Here is a 19,397-nt window from a genome sequence, read left to right as displayed (position 1 = left end):
TATATGAGATATTTACACAGACCTTGAACTAAAGATTGAACACAAGCAAGAGTGTACTCCGAAGATCATAATCCTGCCAAATAATGTATATATAGTGTGCTGTATCCTTTAATGAACACAAACGCATGTAAAACAGCATTGAGTGCTGTGATGAAGAGTATCTAATTGCGTACATTTAATTATGCACCAGACAGGGATTTGTGCAAAGTTCTTAGGCTGCCACTATCCTCCGTCGTCGATAAGACACGCATCTGGAAGACATGCCTCCCCCCATACAAATGTGTATTATTTCTTAGACTTGAAATTCTCCCTTGGTGGAAGCACCTGCAAGGAGGGGGTGGGAAATGGTTTATTTTTACCAGAATGACAAAAATTGAGCTCAGCTGTTCTTTGTGCCAGTGACTCACTCCTTGGTTTCTAATCCATTCACCGTCACTCTCATTCATTGTGCTTCTCCTCATCAGCTTTCCTGGCTGCACTCAAGGGATGTGTTCAGCACCAAGGACAGCAGCGCTGGGTCTGAATGCGGTCCAGCACCTGGGACAGCAAACAGCAGCCAAGACTGGGGAGGAGAGAATGGCTGGTAATGTTAGAACTATTCTCCATGTATAATCACTGATGATTACACACACCTGACACCGACACCACGTTCTAGGACTGGAACACCTGGCGGCCTGGCAACTGTCCGTGTGAGGATACAAGTCACCTGCACATCCAGATGAGCCCATGTACATATCACCCTAATTTTACAGTACCTCACTGTAACCTTGTTTAGGTACCAATGTGCCATCAGTTCTACACCAATACTATAAACTGTGCCAATCAGATTTCTATCAAAGTAGCATAAACTGATGTATTGTTAGTACACACCAATTTAGTGTACCCTAATGTATCATCAGGGTATATTCAATTTATTATAGGCTGTACCCCAATATACTGCCTAAAGTGTATATCAACCTATTAAGGCATCTACAAAAATGTAGCAGAAACTGTGCATCAGTTTATAATCATATCTACAAGAATGTAGCAGAAATTGTGCCCTAATAGTCATATGCTGTAATCCAATGTAGCAGAAACTGTCAGTTTATTATCACAACTACAACAATGTAGCAGAAACTTGACATCCGTTTATTATCACATCTGCAACAGTGTAGCAGAACCTGTGCCCTCCTAAAGAACATGCTGTAATCCAATGTAGCATAAGCTGCATCAACGCATCATCAGATCAAATCAATATGCCATAAGCAGTACCCTAAAATAGCCTGAAATGTACCCAACATAACATGTGCATCACCCAGAGCTCCGAGGTTCCTCTTAGAGTAATACATACAGCTGACTCTGGGTGTCACATATAAGCAGGGCGGACAGTAATTGCCTTCATTACATTAGTGACAGTAAGATGGGATGATGTTATTGCGCGATTCATTTGCAGCTCCGTTACTCATCATCCAGGAAGGTGACATAAGGTGATAGTTGCAGCCCAGTAATAATTTGTCGCGGTTGGACTCTGCTGACACTTCCAGAAACCTCTCTATACATAGTGATGCACTGCTTCCCCCACAAGTGACCACATGATACGCGGCAGGGTACACGGAGCTCGCCCTCGCCGCCGTATAACCGCTTCTGTCCAACTTATTGGGACATAGGTCACTAGAATTATAAACAACCGTCTTGGCGAGACGCTATTTTAGGTCTGCCATCCTCTGGGATAAACAACAAGGATGTAATACACACGTGTCACATATAACACGGAAGGCGAATACAGCAAATTATGGGAGGTCACTTTTTTTTAAAGGTATGATATCTACAAGATTACTTTGCTTCTCTTGCTGAGAACAATCACATGGAGTCACCTCTGTCCGTAACTCATCATCACACAGCATATTCTGCTCACATATAAAAAGTTGAGGCTGGCACATCACACCATGCACCCCGACTTACCTTCCTCTGAGCTCCCATCCTAATGCATTATTAAGACCTGCAGGGTTAGCACTTCCCAAAACTTTCCAGCAGTTCGTCGTGCGCCATGTGCCTCTGCTTCTCCCCCCTCGCATGTACGTGTGTTAGTTACTGCATCCTGCCAGGCAGCATTAGCCGTGCATCACCCAGCAGCTGCTGCTCCAACCTCGGCTAAAGCGCTCTCTCCGCTTCAAAGATTTGCACCCAATGCGCATGCGTCAAGCAAGCACAGTTTGATCATGCGCAGTGAAGCCTGTGTCTGCTCCTGGGCGCCATTAGAAGGAGGTCAGCTTCAGAGAAGTGGGCGGGGTATTACTCGTTGTAGGCTTCCTGCTGATTGGTGGAGCTTTGGAAAGGGTGACGTGTATTGGTTACAGGTTTTGTGGGAGGGGCAGAAGAAGTGAACCGACGACTTCACTGACATAGTGGCTTGTAGTAGTGTCGCTTCTGCTGTGTGTGGCATGTTGTGTCCTCGGAGTGATGGCTGCCGCCAGGAAAGAAGGTATGTGTATACGTGACTCTCCCTCACAGCGGGAGGCCTCTGCGGCTGCTTGTACTGTGCGCACGGACCGAGGCTGGCTGTGTGACAGGAGGTGTTATAGAGTAGCATAGTAGTGACCCTGCATCTCCATAGGGGGCGCTATCAGTCACAGGTGATCCTATAACTTTAGAAAATGGGTCATATACATGGAAGACGTTTGAAGAACCAGGACTCTTCCTAGAGCTGGGGGGAGGGGGCCTTGGTAAGAGAGGTGACCAAGAGCCCAATGGGCACTCTGGCTGATAGGCTATCACTTTTACAAGGTTGGATAATGCCTTTAAGGCCTTATGCACACAGCCGTGACGGGCTCCGCAAGTGGAATACCGCAGCGGAGTCCATCACGGTGCCCCCCCCCCCCCCCCCAAGACCCCATACTTACCTCCGAATCCGCCACGTGATGTCCCGCATGATGCTCCGGCGCACATGTGCAGTACAGCGCATGACGCGCCGGCGGTGTCATATGACCTGCTGGCAGCGTCGCGTATTCACGCTATACTTCCGCTGTGCTACGACAGAAGTATAGCGTATACCCGCGGCAAATAGGACATTCCACGCTGTGGAATTCCGCATGTACATTTAGCTGCAGTGAAACGCCGCGTGTATTAGGCCTAATAGGCTGCCGGTAAAAGTACAATACACTGCAGTACTGCCACATGTTTATATACTTCGGAGTCTATTTTTACATTTAAAAAGCATAGACTTCTCACTGTAAACTTTTCTTTTTCCTTAAAGGGGTTATGTCATTAACCCCTTAGTGACATAGCTTTTTTTGTTTTTTTTTCTTCTACTTTCGTTTCCCTCGTCGTCGTCCCCCATCCCTTTTAAAAAATCATAACTCCTTTATTTATCCATCGCCGTCGCTGTCTGAGGGCTTGTATTTTGCGGGACGAGTTGTATTTTCAAGGGTGCTATTTATTGTTCCAATATAATATATACTTAAAATTTAAAAGAAATTCTAAGTGGAGAGAAATGGGAAAAAAAATGAAATTCTGCCATCATTCGGTGCGCCTTCTTTCTAAGGAGCATAAACTGCAACAAACATGACCTGATAACTTTATTCTATGGGTCGGTACGATTGCCACCATACCAAACTTATATAGTTTTTTTTTTTTGCTCTACTCCTTTTATTTTTTTTTCAAAGATATTTTTTAAATTATTCTCTGCACGCAATAGCTTTTTTATTTGGGGGGAGGTCGCCTCACCTCCAGCTGATTCCTCTCCTCCCTGTGAGGTTACACACATTACCGGCAGTCTTCTTCCTACAAGCCAATGTACGTTATCTCACTAGTTCACAGCCAAGCACGGAGTGCCGAGCTATCGCAGAGACTGCTCATGCCTGCTGTCTCTGCAATAGATCAGCATTCCTTCCTAGCCAGTGAATGCTACATCACAGGGACATCACCTTCACTGACCTGCCGGAAGGAATGTGAGGAATGCCGGCCGGCTGAAGGTGAGGTGCCCCGGGGGACTGCAGAAGCTCAAGGAGGAGAAGATGCCTTAAGAAGACTACCTGTGGAGGAATAAGGGAGTATAGATTTTTTTTTTTTATGACAAAACCCCTTTAATAGTTTAGTAGTTGTTTTGCACTTTCTTTCCATACATTAAACACATGTAAATGTACAGCCTTGCGTTCCCATATATTTTCCGCTGACTGTAATGTAACACAAAGCATGGGACAGAAAAGTGTGGGATGCTAAACTTTCCCAGCCCACAAAAAGTCAAATGTAGTCAGAAGCTGGCACCTTCGAACTATGTTTTGCCAATTCTAGTCAGTGGGCACATCAGCAGTACATTTTAATATATATTTTTCTGCTTGACGGATGACCGCTTATGATGTGAACAGCCCCGTAGAGTCCTTCTACATGGGACAACTAGGCAGCGCTTAAGCACCCCACTGTCGTTCCAATGATTATCACTTTTCCTTCACACAGGAGTGATAATCGCTTACTGAATGGAGGTGCAGCGCGGCAAAGATCTTCTCCAGCCACCTCCCTCCATGCCCAGTAAATAGGCTGTCATTCCTAGTTGAACAATCGCCTGCGTACACGGGCAGATCGGCATTTGATTTTTATGCCTGCTGAAACTAAACGATGAGCGAACGAATGATCAATTGTCGTAGAGTCGCTGGCAGTTGACACTGAACGATTCTAGTTCTGTTTCACGTGATCAAGTCATAAACTGAATAGTGTATTTTCATTTCTATGACCATAAGAGAATATAATATCACCATATCGCTAAATGATTAGCTCTAGTTTTTAAAATTGGAGATGTGGGGCGATGCAATTCATGAAACACACAATTCATGGTTACAAGGCGATTTCAAGTTTGGCGCTTTCTCTTCACCTGCCGTTTGTATTGAATCGCCGGAGTGTCTTTATTTTTGGTCACCCCCGTCTCTAAGAAAAAATGTAATAAAAATTAATCAAAAAGTCGTATGTACTCAAAAATGGTACCACTAGAAACTCCAAGATGTCCCACAAACAAAGAGCCCCCTGACAACTATGTCAAAGGAAAAGTAAAAATGTTATGGCTGTCAGAAGATGATGGCAGAAAATAATTTTAAAAATTAAATATCTTTGAAAAAATAAAACAGAAAAAAAAACGATATAAATTTGTTATCGTAGTAATCGTACTGACCCATAAAGTTTTCAGGTCATTTTTGTTGCAGTGTGTAGATCGTAGAAACGGGACGCACCCAAAGATGGCGGAATTTAGGGGTTTTTTTTCCACTTAGAATTTTGTTAACATTTTTCAGTGTATTATATGGGACATTGCATAGTACCCTTGAAAAATACAACTCATCCCGCAAAAAAACAAGCCCTCAGACATCTACGTTGATGGTTAAATAAAAGTTTAGATTTTTTAAAAGGAAGGAGGAAAAACGGAAAATGGGGAAAAATAAAAAGGACAATGTCGTCAAGGGGTTAATCCAATTTTGCAAGTTGCTGGCACATGTGTTGCAAACAATATGCAGTGCCCATGATCTATGTTGGATCCCAATTCAACAACCAAAATAACAGTAATTTGCTGTCTCAATCAGTGCGTGATCGCTTGTTTCTGTCTAGAAAGGGTTACTTCACCAAACACATAGCAAGACCTACCAGGAGGCATTCTAAGGCCGCCTGCAGACGGCCGAGTCGGATCTGGCTGCGAGAATTCTTGCAGCGGGACCCGACTCGAGCGTCTGCAGAGAGCAGCGGGGGCACTCACCTCCTTCCGCGGCTACGGCTCCTTCATGTCCCGGCTGCCGGTGCATGCGCAGAACGGAGCCGGCTGCGAGCCCCGCACAGAAATAGATCATGCCGCGCGAGATTATGTGTGGCCAAACCGCGGCCGCCTGCCTAGGATTGTGTTTGTTAACGCAATCCTATGGCAGCTACCACGGGCGGAAATTCCACAAGAAATCCCGCCGCAGAATTTCCGCCCGTCTGCAGGCGGCCTTTAACGAGGAAATTAGATCACCAAGCTACTGTGTTTCCCTGAAAATAAGACCTACCCCTATTTTCAGGGGTGGAGGCTTCCACGTAGCCCTCAATGCTGACAGAGCATCTCTTGCTGGTGATGGGGCTTTAAAAACACCACCTCCAGCAAGCAATTGCTCTAATTGGCTGAGGTGGTGCTTGATAAACCAATCACAGCCAGTCATTGAATTATCAATTTTGTCTGTCATTTTCGTTTTTGGCAGCATCAGATCCAAACAAATTAGCTACTTTTGTTCAATTTACAATGTTGTTGTTGAACATTGTAATGGTTCCGTGTAAAAGGGCCCCCTGCGTGGCGCAAGCACTGCTTAGCCTAGGTTATAGTTCCCTGTTCTGTGGAATCCTAAATCAGTTTATTTCCTAAAAGCTATTGTAAAGGAACCTTCTCCAAAGTAATGGCAGTCAGAGAGGAAGCAGCGCTGCTGTAATAACGGGCTAGTAATTCACCTGTCATATCTGATCTAGCAGCGGAGGAGAGAGACTGACACAAAAGTATCAGAAGAGATTTGGCTGTCTCCACCGAAGGGCTGTAATCTATGCTGGCTCTGATAGAAAGCTTACTGTCATTTTTGGTTCTTGCACTCCAGTAAATAACTTCAATTCATCTTGCTATATAAATCTGCCGCTGGGTAAATCTTGAGTACATTTGATTTTGTGATCTGACATTGCCTAAGGCTGGGTTTACACCGGGCTCAGCCTACGTCCCAGGCTTCTCCCCAGGCTCAGCCTACGTCCCAGGCTTCTCCCCAGGCTCAGCCTACGTCCCAGGCTTCTCCCCAGGCTCAGCCTACGTCCCAGGCTTCTCCCCAGGCTCAGCCTACGTCCCAGGCTTCTCCCCGGATCCCTGAAAATGGGATTCATAGATAGATCCCCGGGACGGAACCATCAAGTCTCAGACGGAGACCAGAGAGGGTACAGTAAAATCCTGGTGGACAACATAATTGTGTTCAGTGTATGTAGTGCTGGCTTCTTTGTTGTTTATCCAAAAAAGGCAGCAGGAGCATTCAGGTGCAATAAAAACAGGTATTATTTCCTTTATTCCATCCTCAGTAATCACGCAACGTTTCGGCCGTTACAAACAGCCTTTGTCAAGCATCTTTGTTGTTGCCCTGCTTTTTTTAACTTTCCCTAAACGCGGGATCAGATCCCAACATATAAGGGCAGGAAGTTCTTTTGCTGAGGCTGGGTGTATGCTTGTGTTTAAAAACAAAATCATCCTTGTCAGGGTATGTCCTCAAAAATCAGAAGTTTTTCCATCCTTGTGCAACTCCATGGGGCCGCTGTACTTGATCCATATTTGGCCTATGTGTCAGATTTTTGTTTTTTTATCTCCTGTGTGACATCAGTTTTTATGTCCACAAAAAAAACCTGAAACCAGCCCAATTCTTTTTTTTCCTGAACCTGAAAGACAATGATCAGCGACGGCTTAATGAAAGTTGCACGATGTCAGTGCAGTTACACCCAACGATTATCACTCAAAAGACGGAGTTTGAGCAATAATCGTTGTGTCTAAATGGGCCTTAAAGATTCGAGCTGAACACCAGGGACGGGTCGCAAAAAATAAGGGACTTTTTTTTCCAGTGTCCATGATTTTTATTTTTTCACTTGAGCCGGCTGCCACTTGTGCAGGTCATTGTAATTGTAGTTATCATCATTTTACAGTTCCAGTAAATGCCAGTAACTCATATCAGGAATTGACCAATAAACTTGTGTCCGTTATATTCTTTATCATTCATTATGGATTTTCAAGTTGTTCTCAAAAAAAATATTGGTTGTCTGTGATTTTTGAATAAGTTGTCCACAAAAAAACAAAAGTTCTGGTAACAGTTCAGATGTTTTGTTAACGTTTCTAAAACTTTGTACATCAAGACTAGAGATGAGCGAACGTACTCGTCCGAGCTTGATGCTCATTCGAGTATTAGGGTGCTCGAGATGCTCGTTACTCGAGACGAGCACCACGCGGTACTCGTCTCAATTAAACGAACACTGACCATTGAATTCAATGGAGCCGGCAATACAGCCGGCTCCATTGAAAGCAATGGGCTGCCGGCGATCGCGGGATGAATTGTCGGGAAGGGCTTAAAAATATAAGCCCTTCCCTGCAATTCATCCAGAAATGTGTAAAAATAAAAAAAATATATATACTCACCTGGTCCCGGCAGACGGAGTTCAGCGCGGCCGGCGGCAGTCCTCCTGAACTGCTCTGAACAGCTGTGAGTAGTATTCAGCAGCCGGGGATTTAAAATCCCCGCCTGCTGAATGAGCTGCCTCTGATTGGTCACAGCCTGACCAATCAGAGGCAGATCTCACTCACACACCCATTCATGAATTCATTAATGGGTGAGTGACTGCTGCCTCTCATTGTCTCAGCGCAGGGACCAACCTGAGCTGTCCAGAGCAGTTCAGGAGGACTGCCGCCGGCCGCGCTGAACTCCGTCTGCTGGGACCAGGTGAGTATATATATATTTTTTTATTTTTACACATTTCTGGATGAATTGCAGGGAAGGGCTTATATATTTAAGCCCTTCCCGACAATTCATCCCGCGATCGCCGGCAGCCCATTGCTTTCAATGGAGCCGGCTGTATTGCCGGCTCCATTGAATTCAATGGTCAGTGTTCGTTTAATCGAGACGAGGGGTGTCTCACTCTTGCCACTATTGTGGCTTAATAGTGGGACCTGGGAACTTGAGATGCAGCCCAACATGTAGCCCCTCGCCTGCCCTATCCGTTTCTGTGTCGTTCCCATCACTTTCTTGAATTTCCCAGGTTTTCACAAATGAAAACCTTAGCGAGCATCGGCGATATACAAAAAGGCTCGAGTCGCCCACTGACTTCAATGGGGTTCGTTACTCGAAACGAACTCTCGAGCATCACTGAAAGTTCGTCTCGAGTAACGAGCACCCGAGCATTTTGGTGCTCGCTCATCTCTAATCAAGACTCATTATAGGTAGTGGAAAAACCAGCCCCCAAAATTAAGGCCTTAGACCCGAACTCTAAAATGAATATCTCCCCTCCGTTCTCCCCTGCTCTCCCCGCCCCCTGACGGCACCCGACTCTTTTCTTCCGAGCGGGCAGGTACTCGCTATGGACAATGCTCGCACTAGTAATTGTTCTTAGCGAGTATGCTTGCTCATCTCTACTTCCAATGCCTAGGGCAGTGCTGTGTGAGCATGGGCACTTGAATTAAGTTTTTTGCAGCCTCCCTATGAGCTCACTTTCTTGACTACTTTTTCAGCGACTCTGCTGTACAAGCAGACTAACCCGTCACAGAGACGGTGAATCATTTGCTGGGTCCTCAAACCAAAAAGATGCCCAAGTGCATCTGTAGTAAACTCGCCGGTTCTCACAACCCAGGCCTCTTCTCTTCTGCTCTTGAGGCGACAGCGCTTGGAGCAGAATACGCCTCAAAGGTTAGAAGTGGTGATTATAAAGGAGGCTTTTTTATCATATGCTGCATTTCCATCTGTGATGTTTTCTTTCATGCAATAATGTGAGATTTAGAATTCACAGCATGCTCTGTCTTTCTGCGTTTCCCTTTTATTGCCCATGTGATCCTATGGAGCCCCAGTTTTATTGCATCCCAATGCACAAACTTGCGATGTTCATGCAATGTGATGCGTTTTTAACAATGGCAACTCCTGTTGTCTATCACGTGAGAAAGTCGCACATCACAGTAAGGCCTCCTTCCCACGAACGGATTTCCACCGCGTAATTCGCGGCGGAAATCCGCTGCGTTGCCCGCGGCTATTAGGTTCTATTGAACCTAATAGCTCAGGGCTCACGGTGCGGAATGCCACCGCAGAATTCCGCACCGTGAATTCACCCGTCCTCACCTGCGGCATGCTCTATTTGCCGCGGGTGTACGCGCGGACAGCTTCCATTGCAGTCACTGGAAGCCGTCCGTTCACGCTATCTTCCGCTGTAGCACAGCGGAAGATAGCGTGAAAACAATTCCCCGCCCACCACCGTCGCGTCATATGACGCAGCCGGCCACGTCATGTGACGCGGTGGGCGTGTGTCGCATGACGCGGAGGTGGGCGGGGAAGCGTCTTGCGGGAGCGAGGACGCCGGATCCGCAGGTAAGTATGGGATCTCCTGGGGGGCGCCGTGACGGGCTCCGCCGCGGAATTTCGCGGCGGAGCCCGTCACAGCCGTGTGCAGCCGGCCTAAAGCGATGATTTTCAAGGAGAAAGTATCACTGACGCTCAAACATCGCATGAACGCAATGCAATTTTGCCGCAATTGTCTCACAGCAATATCATAGCATGCTCTTTATTGTGGATATAATGCAGATTTTCACCCCAGAATTGATTCATCACAATGCAGTGAGTAAATTCTGCTGTCAAGATCCGCATCAAAATCCAAGCTCTAATTTTGGTGCAGAATCTCTCCATGATGTGTGAACTTACCCTTAGAGTGCAAGAGATTTAGGCCACTTTCACATGAGCGATAAAATCACGCGATTTTGTGGAGATGCGATACCATGAGAAAACGAATGTTTGTGAAGCCCATGCTTTCCAATGGGTTCCTTCACATTGGCGCTTTTTTCTCTAATGCTATCTTGCAAGGAAAAAAAATTGCGGTATGCTCTATATTGTCGAGATTTGCGCTTTTTTGGGAAAAGAATTGCGGTATGCTTTATATTGTTGAGATTTGCGCTTTTTTGGAAAAAAATTGCAGTATGCTCTATATTGTCGACATTGGCGCTATTTTGGAGCCCATGCTTCCTTATGAAGCCTTAGTTTTTGTCACATTGCAATACACGGTTTTCGTGTGATACACTTCTATAATAAGCCCTATCCTGAAACTAAGCCCTAGCTGTATTTAACAAAAAAAAAGAAAGGGAATACGTACCTAGCACGCACGGTCCAGGTCCTTCCGCTGCTTTCTGGAGCCCCACCAGGCGTCCTGCAGTCTACGTTTGCCCACAGCGGATCACTTCCGGGTTGCTGGATTCATAAATCCCGCCACCGGAAAGTTATGGCTCTGATTGGTTTTTTGGCTGCTTCTCAGCCAATCAATGCAGCACTGGATGAACCAATCACAGCCATTGCATTGGTTCATCCAGTGCTGCATTGATTGGTTTATCCAGCGCTGCTCAGCCAGTCAGAGCCATCGCTTCCTGGAGGTGGGATTTAGGAATCCAGCAACCAGGAAGTGATCTTCTGTGGGCGAACGAGGACTGCAGAACACCCAGCGGAGCTCCGGAGAGCAGTGAGAGGACCCGGACCGAGCCTGCTAGGTGATTATTCCCTTTGTTTTATGGAATGCAGGTAGGGCTTAACCTTTTCGGGATAAAATTGCACAGCTTTATTGTGGAGAGCAGCAATGTGCAAATCTAATTTTCTTTTTTTTTTTTTACAAAATTGTGATTGAATAGAATGTAAAGTAATTAAATGCATTCACAAATATTCTTGAGCCACGACTTGCCCAGAACTTCACTGCATCCATAGTAATGCTGACTGTCATGGATGACCGTCTTGACATCAGATACCTCCTTATCTTGCCTGAGCATCTTTGGTGTAGCAGGACAATTTTGTTTTTCCTTCTTCAAATTACACTGTGGCTTTTCGTTTAAAGGCTATACATCCAAAATAGCAGGGCCATAGAGCCTCCCAGGAATACTGAGGCCGGCAGCACATGAATGGGTTGGATTCCGCATGCGGGAGCCCGCAGCGGAATCTGGCCCTGTCCCCCGTCACGTACTTTTTGATTTTTCTGTATTGCGGATGACCGCGGTGGTTTGCCACCGATTATGTGCAGTACAGATTTTTTTTTTTTTTTTTTAAATCCCTGTCTTTCCCGTACTACCGCTAGGTGATGACAGGAGTACCCACGACCTATCCGTAATGTCAATTGCAAATTGGCCACGGGTTGGACGTCTTGCACTGACTTCAATGAAAGCCGTCTGTGCAGAATCCGCATGAAAATAGAGCATGCTGCTATTTTTCCTCTGCTCGCAGAAAACACAGTTTGATTCAGCGAGTGTGTAGGAAAAAGCGATTTTGCATAACATGTTCTGAACAGTATCTCCTGCGCATCCTCGGTGCGGGAACCAACCATGGATTCTGCAATATAAATCCGTTCGTGTGCAGCTGATCTTAGAGTTCAGCTCAGGAGCGAGTGCATTTGTGAATGCAGCTCTGAATTTATTTATTTTTGATGATGTAGATGTGTAGAAACTGTAGAATGATCTTCCTAGTTGACATGCAGAATGGAATGGAGAAGTTCACCACAAAATGGTAAGGGTGTGTTAGGGCAAAAAACGGAATTAAAAGGTGTGTCGTTCCCCCCCCCCCCCTTCCCCATTGATTTCAATGGGCTTCAAAAAACCATAAATGCTTCTGTTTGCTTCCATAGACTTCGCTATTTGTTCCGTGGAAAAAAGAAACCAAAGCAAACTATGAACTTTCCATTTTTTTAAATCAATGGCGGAAAAAAAGGAAATCTATAATTCAGTTTTTCTGTTCCAAAATGCAAAGCCCTAACCCAAGTGTGGATGTACCCTACTCCTTCATACCCCTCTGTAGTGTGACGTGACCATGCGTCCATCCTGAATACAGACACATCCACATCGCACCACTTTCCAACTCTACAACTTTTTGCTGTTTTGACTACAGTGCTAAATTGAATTTGCCTAGAAACTCGTATTATCTCCCTGACTTTAGCCTACTTAAAAAAAAAGGCAAAGAACTTGGCATAAAATAGTCTAAACCGCTGACTGGAAAAGCTAGTTGATTCAGAGAAAATATAAGAGAAACCAATCTAAAGAATTTCTATATTCTACTTCTGCAAAGTATTACTAGAGCTGCAGGTTGCCTTGAAACAATTCAGCATCTACAAAGGAGGCATAGAGGGTTTTTCAAACTTCATGTCATTTTCTGATCCTTAGATATTCTGTGTTTTACTATTAGATACATATGAGCGGCTCCTCTATTCATTTGTTTTACCTTTTTTTTAAGTCTTTCTTTCCAAGGTTTTGACAAGATTGTACCCTCACACTGCTGATCTCCCGACTGCGCCATCCCAAAACAAGAGCCAACCGACAGTAACGGGTGAAGAGCCTACAGGATCTGTACAGTCTCCAGCACCTGAGCCAGCAGGTAACAGTCCTGTTGAACTGGCCAGACTCATCATGTATTATAACCCGTTATGTCTGCTGATGGATCTTATATTATTACTTCTCTATGGGGAAAAAGTCTTGGTATAACCTTAACCTTGTAGTGTCTGGACCAATTACACTGTGCAACACAATTTTTAGAACAGATGAGCAGATAGGTGGCTTTTAGTAACTTTAGTGCGCTGAATTCAAGTATGATATCTGTTTTTTTTCTGCGGCGTAAGGTTTAAGAATTATGGGAATAATATAATCCAATTGCCATTGTATATTTGGAAAATAATCCCATACAATTCATCCAGTCGGCTCCCCATTAACCTTGCCTAATAAAAAGAATAACAAAAATGATTGTGCAACTATTTCACAATCACTATTACGGTACACACCGTGTGCTGACTGAACACTATAAGGGTAGGTTTATGTAACATATAGGGTATGTTTCCACATGGCGTAAACACTGCGGATCATCCACCAGTAAGCTGTAATTAACCCCTTCCCGCTCCAGGACGTACTTTTACAGCTAACACCCGCGGGCAATAGCCGCGATCAGCCGTTCAAAGTAGCGCATTATTTACCCCGCATGGTGAACGTTGTCCAAAAAAAATAAAAAATAAAGAACACCAGAAATGCACTTTTTCAGTCACCCTTTCTCCCAGAAAAAACGCAACAAACAGCGTTCGAATGTATTCCGAATTGGTACTATCGGAAACTACAAGACATCCCGCAAAAAATGAGCCCTTGCTCAACTACGTTGACGGAAAAATAAAAAAATTATTGCGCACACAAAATGACCGCAGAAAGTAATTGAAAACTATTTAATATCTTTGAAAAAAAGTAGTATAGTAAAAAAAAAAAACTATACAAGTTTGGTATCGTAGTAATCATACTGACCCATAGAATAAAGTTATCATGTCGATTTTGTTGCAGTTGGTGCGCCGTAGAAACAAGACGCACTGAAAGATGGCGGAATGTCGTTTTTGTTTCATTTTACTCCACTTAGAATTTTTAAAAAGTTTTTCAGTACATTATATGGTACTTTAAATAGCACCATTGAAAACTACAACTTGTCCGCAAACGTTGATGGATAAATAAAGGAGCTATGATTTTTTTAAGGAGGGGAGGAAAAAACGAAAATGGGGGGGGGGAAGGGCTGCGTCATGAAGGGGTTAACAAGGAGAAATGCAAAGTCCTACATCTGGGCAAGAAAAATGAAAAAAGCACTTACAGAATGGCAGGAATTGGGCTAAGCAGCAGCACATGTGAAAAAGACTTGGGTATACTAATAGATCATAGACTGAACATGAGTTAACAATGTAATGCAGCAGCCAAAAAGGCAAACACAATTATACTTATACTGGAGTCAGGGAAGGGTTAAAAAAAAAAAACAACTCCATACTCCTCTCCCAGCCGGCGTCTGTGTTCCTGGCGGCAGTGCGGCAAGCTGCTAGAATCCTCCCTGCTGTCATCTCCCTGCTCGGCTTTCAAATCCCCCGCCGTTAGCGCTGTGGAAGGAAGCGCTGTGATTCGATCGAGCGCCGGCCAATCACAGCCAGCGCTCGATCATTCACAACCTATCACAGCGCTGATGGCGGGGAATGACAGAGCCAAGCAGAAAGGACAGCAGGGAGGATTCTAGCAGCTTGCCGCACTGCCGCCAGGAATACAGACTCCGGCTGGGAAGTGAGTATGGGTTTTTTTTTTTTTTTTTTACCCAGCATATACCTGAGTATAGCTCGGCTTATACTCAAGTCAGTAAGTTTTACCAGTTTTTGTGGTAAAACTTATTGACTCGGCTTATACTCGGGTCGGCTAATACTTGAGTATATACAGTATATATAATTAATATACATTTTTCTTTGGATTGCATTAAAGGAGAGGAGGAGATTAAGGGTATGTTCACATGACATCCCACCTCAGTATTTGCCTGTAAAACCGTGGCAGAAGATTTAGTCTTGTTAATGGGTAAAGTCCAAGCAGAATTTCGGACATGCTTTCGCACGGATCCGTATGAAGAAGTGACAAGTGACTACTTTCTGTGGATCCTTGCAGAAACGCCTCAGGAATTGAGCACAAGAATTTTGCCCATTGACAGGACTAAATCCACATGTGGACCTGCGGCAAAAAACACACAAAAAAAGCCATGGATTTGTCCCACGGTTTTACAGGCAGAATCTACTGTGTGAACACACACTTACAGAAAAATTGCTTTTTTTTTTTTTTTGCAATTTCTAGAGTATTTTTAAATGTATACTATACTGAAATATACACTACATACTATCTTTCTAGTTTTTACCCCCAGACTTAGTCCACACATGGCCTTTGTAGGGTATACATATAACATACAGTACCCAGTATTGTCTGCTTAACAATAACTGCAATCCTGTATTACAGCAGGCCTCCGAATGTCTTTTCCCCCAGAGAAGCTGTCTTAACACATAATCAGATCAAAGTGTTCTTTTTTGCAAAACAAAAATTGAAATTTTCAGAACAAAAGAGGGATTGATGATTCAATGGAAACCTTGTGCAGAAAAGACAGGATGTTCTGCGGCTGATAAATTGTGCTTTACTATGCCTGGATAATAGGACTGCGTCTGAAAAATGGAAGCTGGGCATAATTCCCTTTCCCTTCACACTCATTATGACAATTTGTTAATGATTCACTGAATATTGAAGAAAGAGCCTTCCATATTCCAAACATGTGGAGATGTCTAAAAGCGTATTCTATTAACCAGACCTGTCGGTATTCTCTGAGTGCGTTACTCTGCTTCTGTCTGTATGCTCTAAGACATTTCTCCAAGATTCAGATGTTTTTATACTAAGTGTCATTTGAACATTAAAACGGTGTATGTTAATCAGGTTTCTGCTCTTTTCCTGGTTTTCAATGATGCTATTTAGCAGACTGATTCTTAGTTCTTAGTCACTCTTAGCCAAGTGTCATAACATAGTAACATAGTATAGAAGGCTGGAAAAAGACATCTGTCTATGCAGCTCAGCCTATTACTCCCCAATGTTGATCCAGAGTGTTCTCGCTGGCACATTTTCTTCCTTTTTTTTTTTTTTGAAACTTTAGACACCTTTTCTTGGCCATTAATAACAAATGGTAGGGGACGGGTCTCATTTGCAGAATTTGCGCGGCAGATCCGCAAATCAAGCTTCCCATAGGAAAGCATGGACATCCGCACATGAATTAAAGCATGCAGATTTGTTTTGCGGACCTTTTGGTCCAGAAAACAACTCGCAGCATGCTCCATTTCAGTGCCGTTCCCACACTGATGACTTTAATTTAAGTCAACGGAAGTTGTCTAATCCGCAGCCTGTCCACAGTTGAATTGCTGACAGGCAGCAGATTACACAAGAAAGCAGGGGTTTAGGCCTCATGTCCACGGGGAAAATAAGAATTAAAATCCGCAGCGGATTTTAACTCTTCTCCCGCACACGGATCCGCACCCCATAGGGATGCATTGACCACCCGCGGGTAGATAAATACCCGCGGATCGTCAATAAAAGTGATTTTAAAAAAAATGGAGCATGAAAAAATCTGGACCATGCTCCATTTTCATGCGGGTCTCCCGCGGGGACGGCTCCCGCGGGCTTCTATTGAAGCCTATGGAAGCCGTCCGGATCCGCGGGAGACCTAAAATAGGAATTTAAAAGCATTTACTCACCCGCAGCGGGCCGGGAAGGTCTTCTCTTCCTCACGGCCGCATCTCCCTTGCTTCGGCTCGGCGGATGTGCCCGGCGCATGCGCGCGGCACGTCGGCGACGTGCCGCTGGCGTGACGAATTCATCCGCCGGCCGAAGAAAGAAGATCCGGCCGCGACGCAGAGAAGAAACGGAGCGGATGGGAGGTGAGTTTATCCTCATTTATTCTTATTTTCAGCGCTCATGTCCGCGGGGCAGGAGGGACCCGCTACGGATTCTACATGTAGAATCCGTAGCGGATCTGATTTTCCCCGTGGACATGAGGCCTTAAAAAAAGACCAAACTCCACTGCACATGTGCTGCAGCGCATGGGCCAGCGCTTCCGAACACATCCGCAATGAAGAAAATAGAAGACCCGGAGATGTAAGTAGAAGACCCACAGTGTCCTCGGTCGCAGGCATGGTCGGATTCCGCTACAGGCTCCTGCATGCGGAATCCGATCTGCCCGTAGACATTGGGCCTTACTTCACTTCCTATTTTGCGACCTCAACCTAAGGGCTCGTGTACATGGCTGTATTAGTGGTGAATACAACCTCCAAGTAGTACAGAGCTCTGTTTGGTGTGCCTACAAGTCTTTGGGCCATTACTATGTTTCTGTATGCCTCAGATTTCATATGGAGGCATGCAGGGTCGGATTCCATGTGTATATACAGACGTATTCTTCCATAGAGGCTTTGCTTGGTACATACAGTATCTGATGGCATATTATATGGCACCACGTGGAGGCAGTACCACCTGACGCCATCACATCCAATTGCTACTGAAGATTCTTTACATTAAATTGACTTGAGCAAAAAAAAATAAAAACCTATAGCAAAAAAAGATTAATGATGAGCTATTCCATCTTCTAAGCCATTTCTTCTGGTATCTGTTCTGTGTGTAAAGTCTCTTACTGCCCTCTACTGGCAGAGAGTGTAGAATGGATCAGGATGTTCACAGAAATATGTTTTCCATATTCAGCATTGATTTTGTAAAATATTTATATGCACACATTCAAACTTATAAGTAAAGAATGTGATTTTGAGTTTGCGTATTTTCCTAATGAAATATATATATATTTGTATAATTAGCTGAACTAGCTGTGATCATTATATTTAAAGGACCCTACCAGGTCCTCAGCAAACCTTTGTATAGTCCCATCCATGCTGATTCCACCACAGTTTTTATTTTTGTTTGGTCCCTGTTACTTTCGAAGCTCAATGTTTGTTTTCTGCCAGGTGGCCACCACCCCTCAGTGTCTATCAAATGCCACACCAGCTATTGATACTGGACCGTAAGGCCACTCTCGCACATGCACTTCTTACCACAATTACCGCGTTGTTTTGAATGCCGCAGTGATCACATTACAAAGCTCCTATTGATTTCAATGGGGCCTCGCAGACCTGTGCTCGAACACAGCGTTGCCTGCTCTATTTTGGCGCGTTTTTGCACTTTTTAACGCACCTGATCACCCATCACAATTATGGGGTATGTTAAAAAGCGCTGTTAAGGCTTTGACTTGTGTTCAAAAACAGCAGTGAAAATCACAGCAAAACACCACAATCAAAATCACGTCGTTTTGCGGAGTGAGAGAGGCCTAAGACTCTGTAACTAATGGAAGGCAAATGGATAGGGAGCGGCTACGAGAAAAATGAAAAGACTGGAGGAATCGGCGGAGAAATGTCTCTAAAGGTATGCTGCCCACCCTGCTTATCAAAGGACCTGATAGGACTTCTTTAAAACAATGGAGGAGAATGCACTAATTAATAGAAATGTAGCGTATAACACTGAGGGTCTGTTCAGACCTTGGTATGGTCTCTTTCTAGGGGTATCATCAGGTCTTCCCTTTAAAATCCCACAAATGACACTCCTGGACAGGACCTGAATGGAAACTGTATTGGCCATTGATGGAAACTGCTGAAACGGAGACCAATGCTTCTAGGTCTTGGCAAGTTACGTTCATTTTCAGCTTTTTGTGGTGGAAAGAATAATGTGGATGACTGCGTTTATTCTTTCATTGCTTGTTTTCGGCACAAAATGTCAGAAAGGAATGGAAACCTCCCGCAACACAGACCTACTGGTCTTTGTATCGGCAGTTTTCATCAGTGGCCGAGATAGGTTCAGGTCACATCCAGAGATGTTTGTAAACAGGACACCTGCATTTTTGCAGTCAAGCAGAGGTACATTTTCCTTGTCCTCCACGTTAGTCCTAGGCTAATCATTCTAATTGTATCTTCTTCTTTCTACAGACCATGAAAAATCAAGTCAAGTGAAGGTCTACACTGCGAGTCTTCCCCCAGATGACTACATAGCACCTCCTCAAAGCAATGTCAAACCTTCCACCACAGAAGATTCAGATCTGGAAGGTACTGTATGACATTGTCATAGATTTCACAAGTATTATACCTAACATTCTAGCAAAATGCAGACTTTTACATCTCTGAATATTCACAAGATACAGTTGACATTTCCTTATAATTGATGTAAATATCAGTATCAACCTTTAAGGCCTCATTCCCACAGGTTGTCGTAACCATGTTGGATATTGCCATTGTGAATCTACCAGTTTAATCTATGGCAGAACTCCAATGTTGAGACTCAAGTGTTCTGTCGCGGA

At 44.4% G+C, this 19,397-nt stretch overlaps 1 protein-coding gene across 3 annotated transcripts in view; it reads left to right on the top strand.

Moving 5' to 3' along the window:
* The first annotated feature begins 2,349 nt into the window (after window positions 1–2,349).
* The window catches only part of ERICH1 (glutamate rich 1), a 74,022-nt gene continuing 56,974 nt past the window's right edge, over window positions 2,350–19,397 (top strand). For all 3 annotated transcript variants that reach the window (XR_010792835.1, XM_066603535.1, XM_066603529.1), the window contains exons 1-3: window positions 2,350–2,461; window positions 12,945–13,085; window positions 19,030–19,146. Coding sequence is in view for 2 of the 3 variants with exons in the window: in XM_066603535.1 (XP_066459632.1) it covers window positions 2,440–2,461; window positions 12,945–13,085; window positions 19,030–19,146 (280 nt within the window). In the remaining variant the exon portion in view is untranslated. The remainder of the gene's footprint in view (window positions 2,462–12,944; window positions 13,086–19,029; window positions 19,147–19,397) is intronic.

This window comes from Eleutherodactylus coqui, chromosome 1 (genome assembly GCF_035609145.1).
Source record: "Eleutherodactylus coqui strain aEleCoq1 chromosome 1, aEleCoq1.hap1, whole genome shotgun sequence".
Lineage (NCBI taxonomy): Eukaryota > Metazoa > Chordata > Amphibia > Anura > Eleutherodactylidae > Eleutherodactylus > Eleutherodactylus coqui.
The sequence above is the reverse complement of the archived record's forward strand: the minus strand, read 5'-3'. Positions and strand labels throughout refer to the sequence as shown.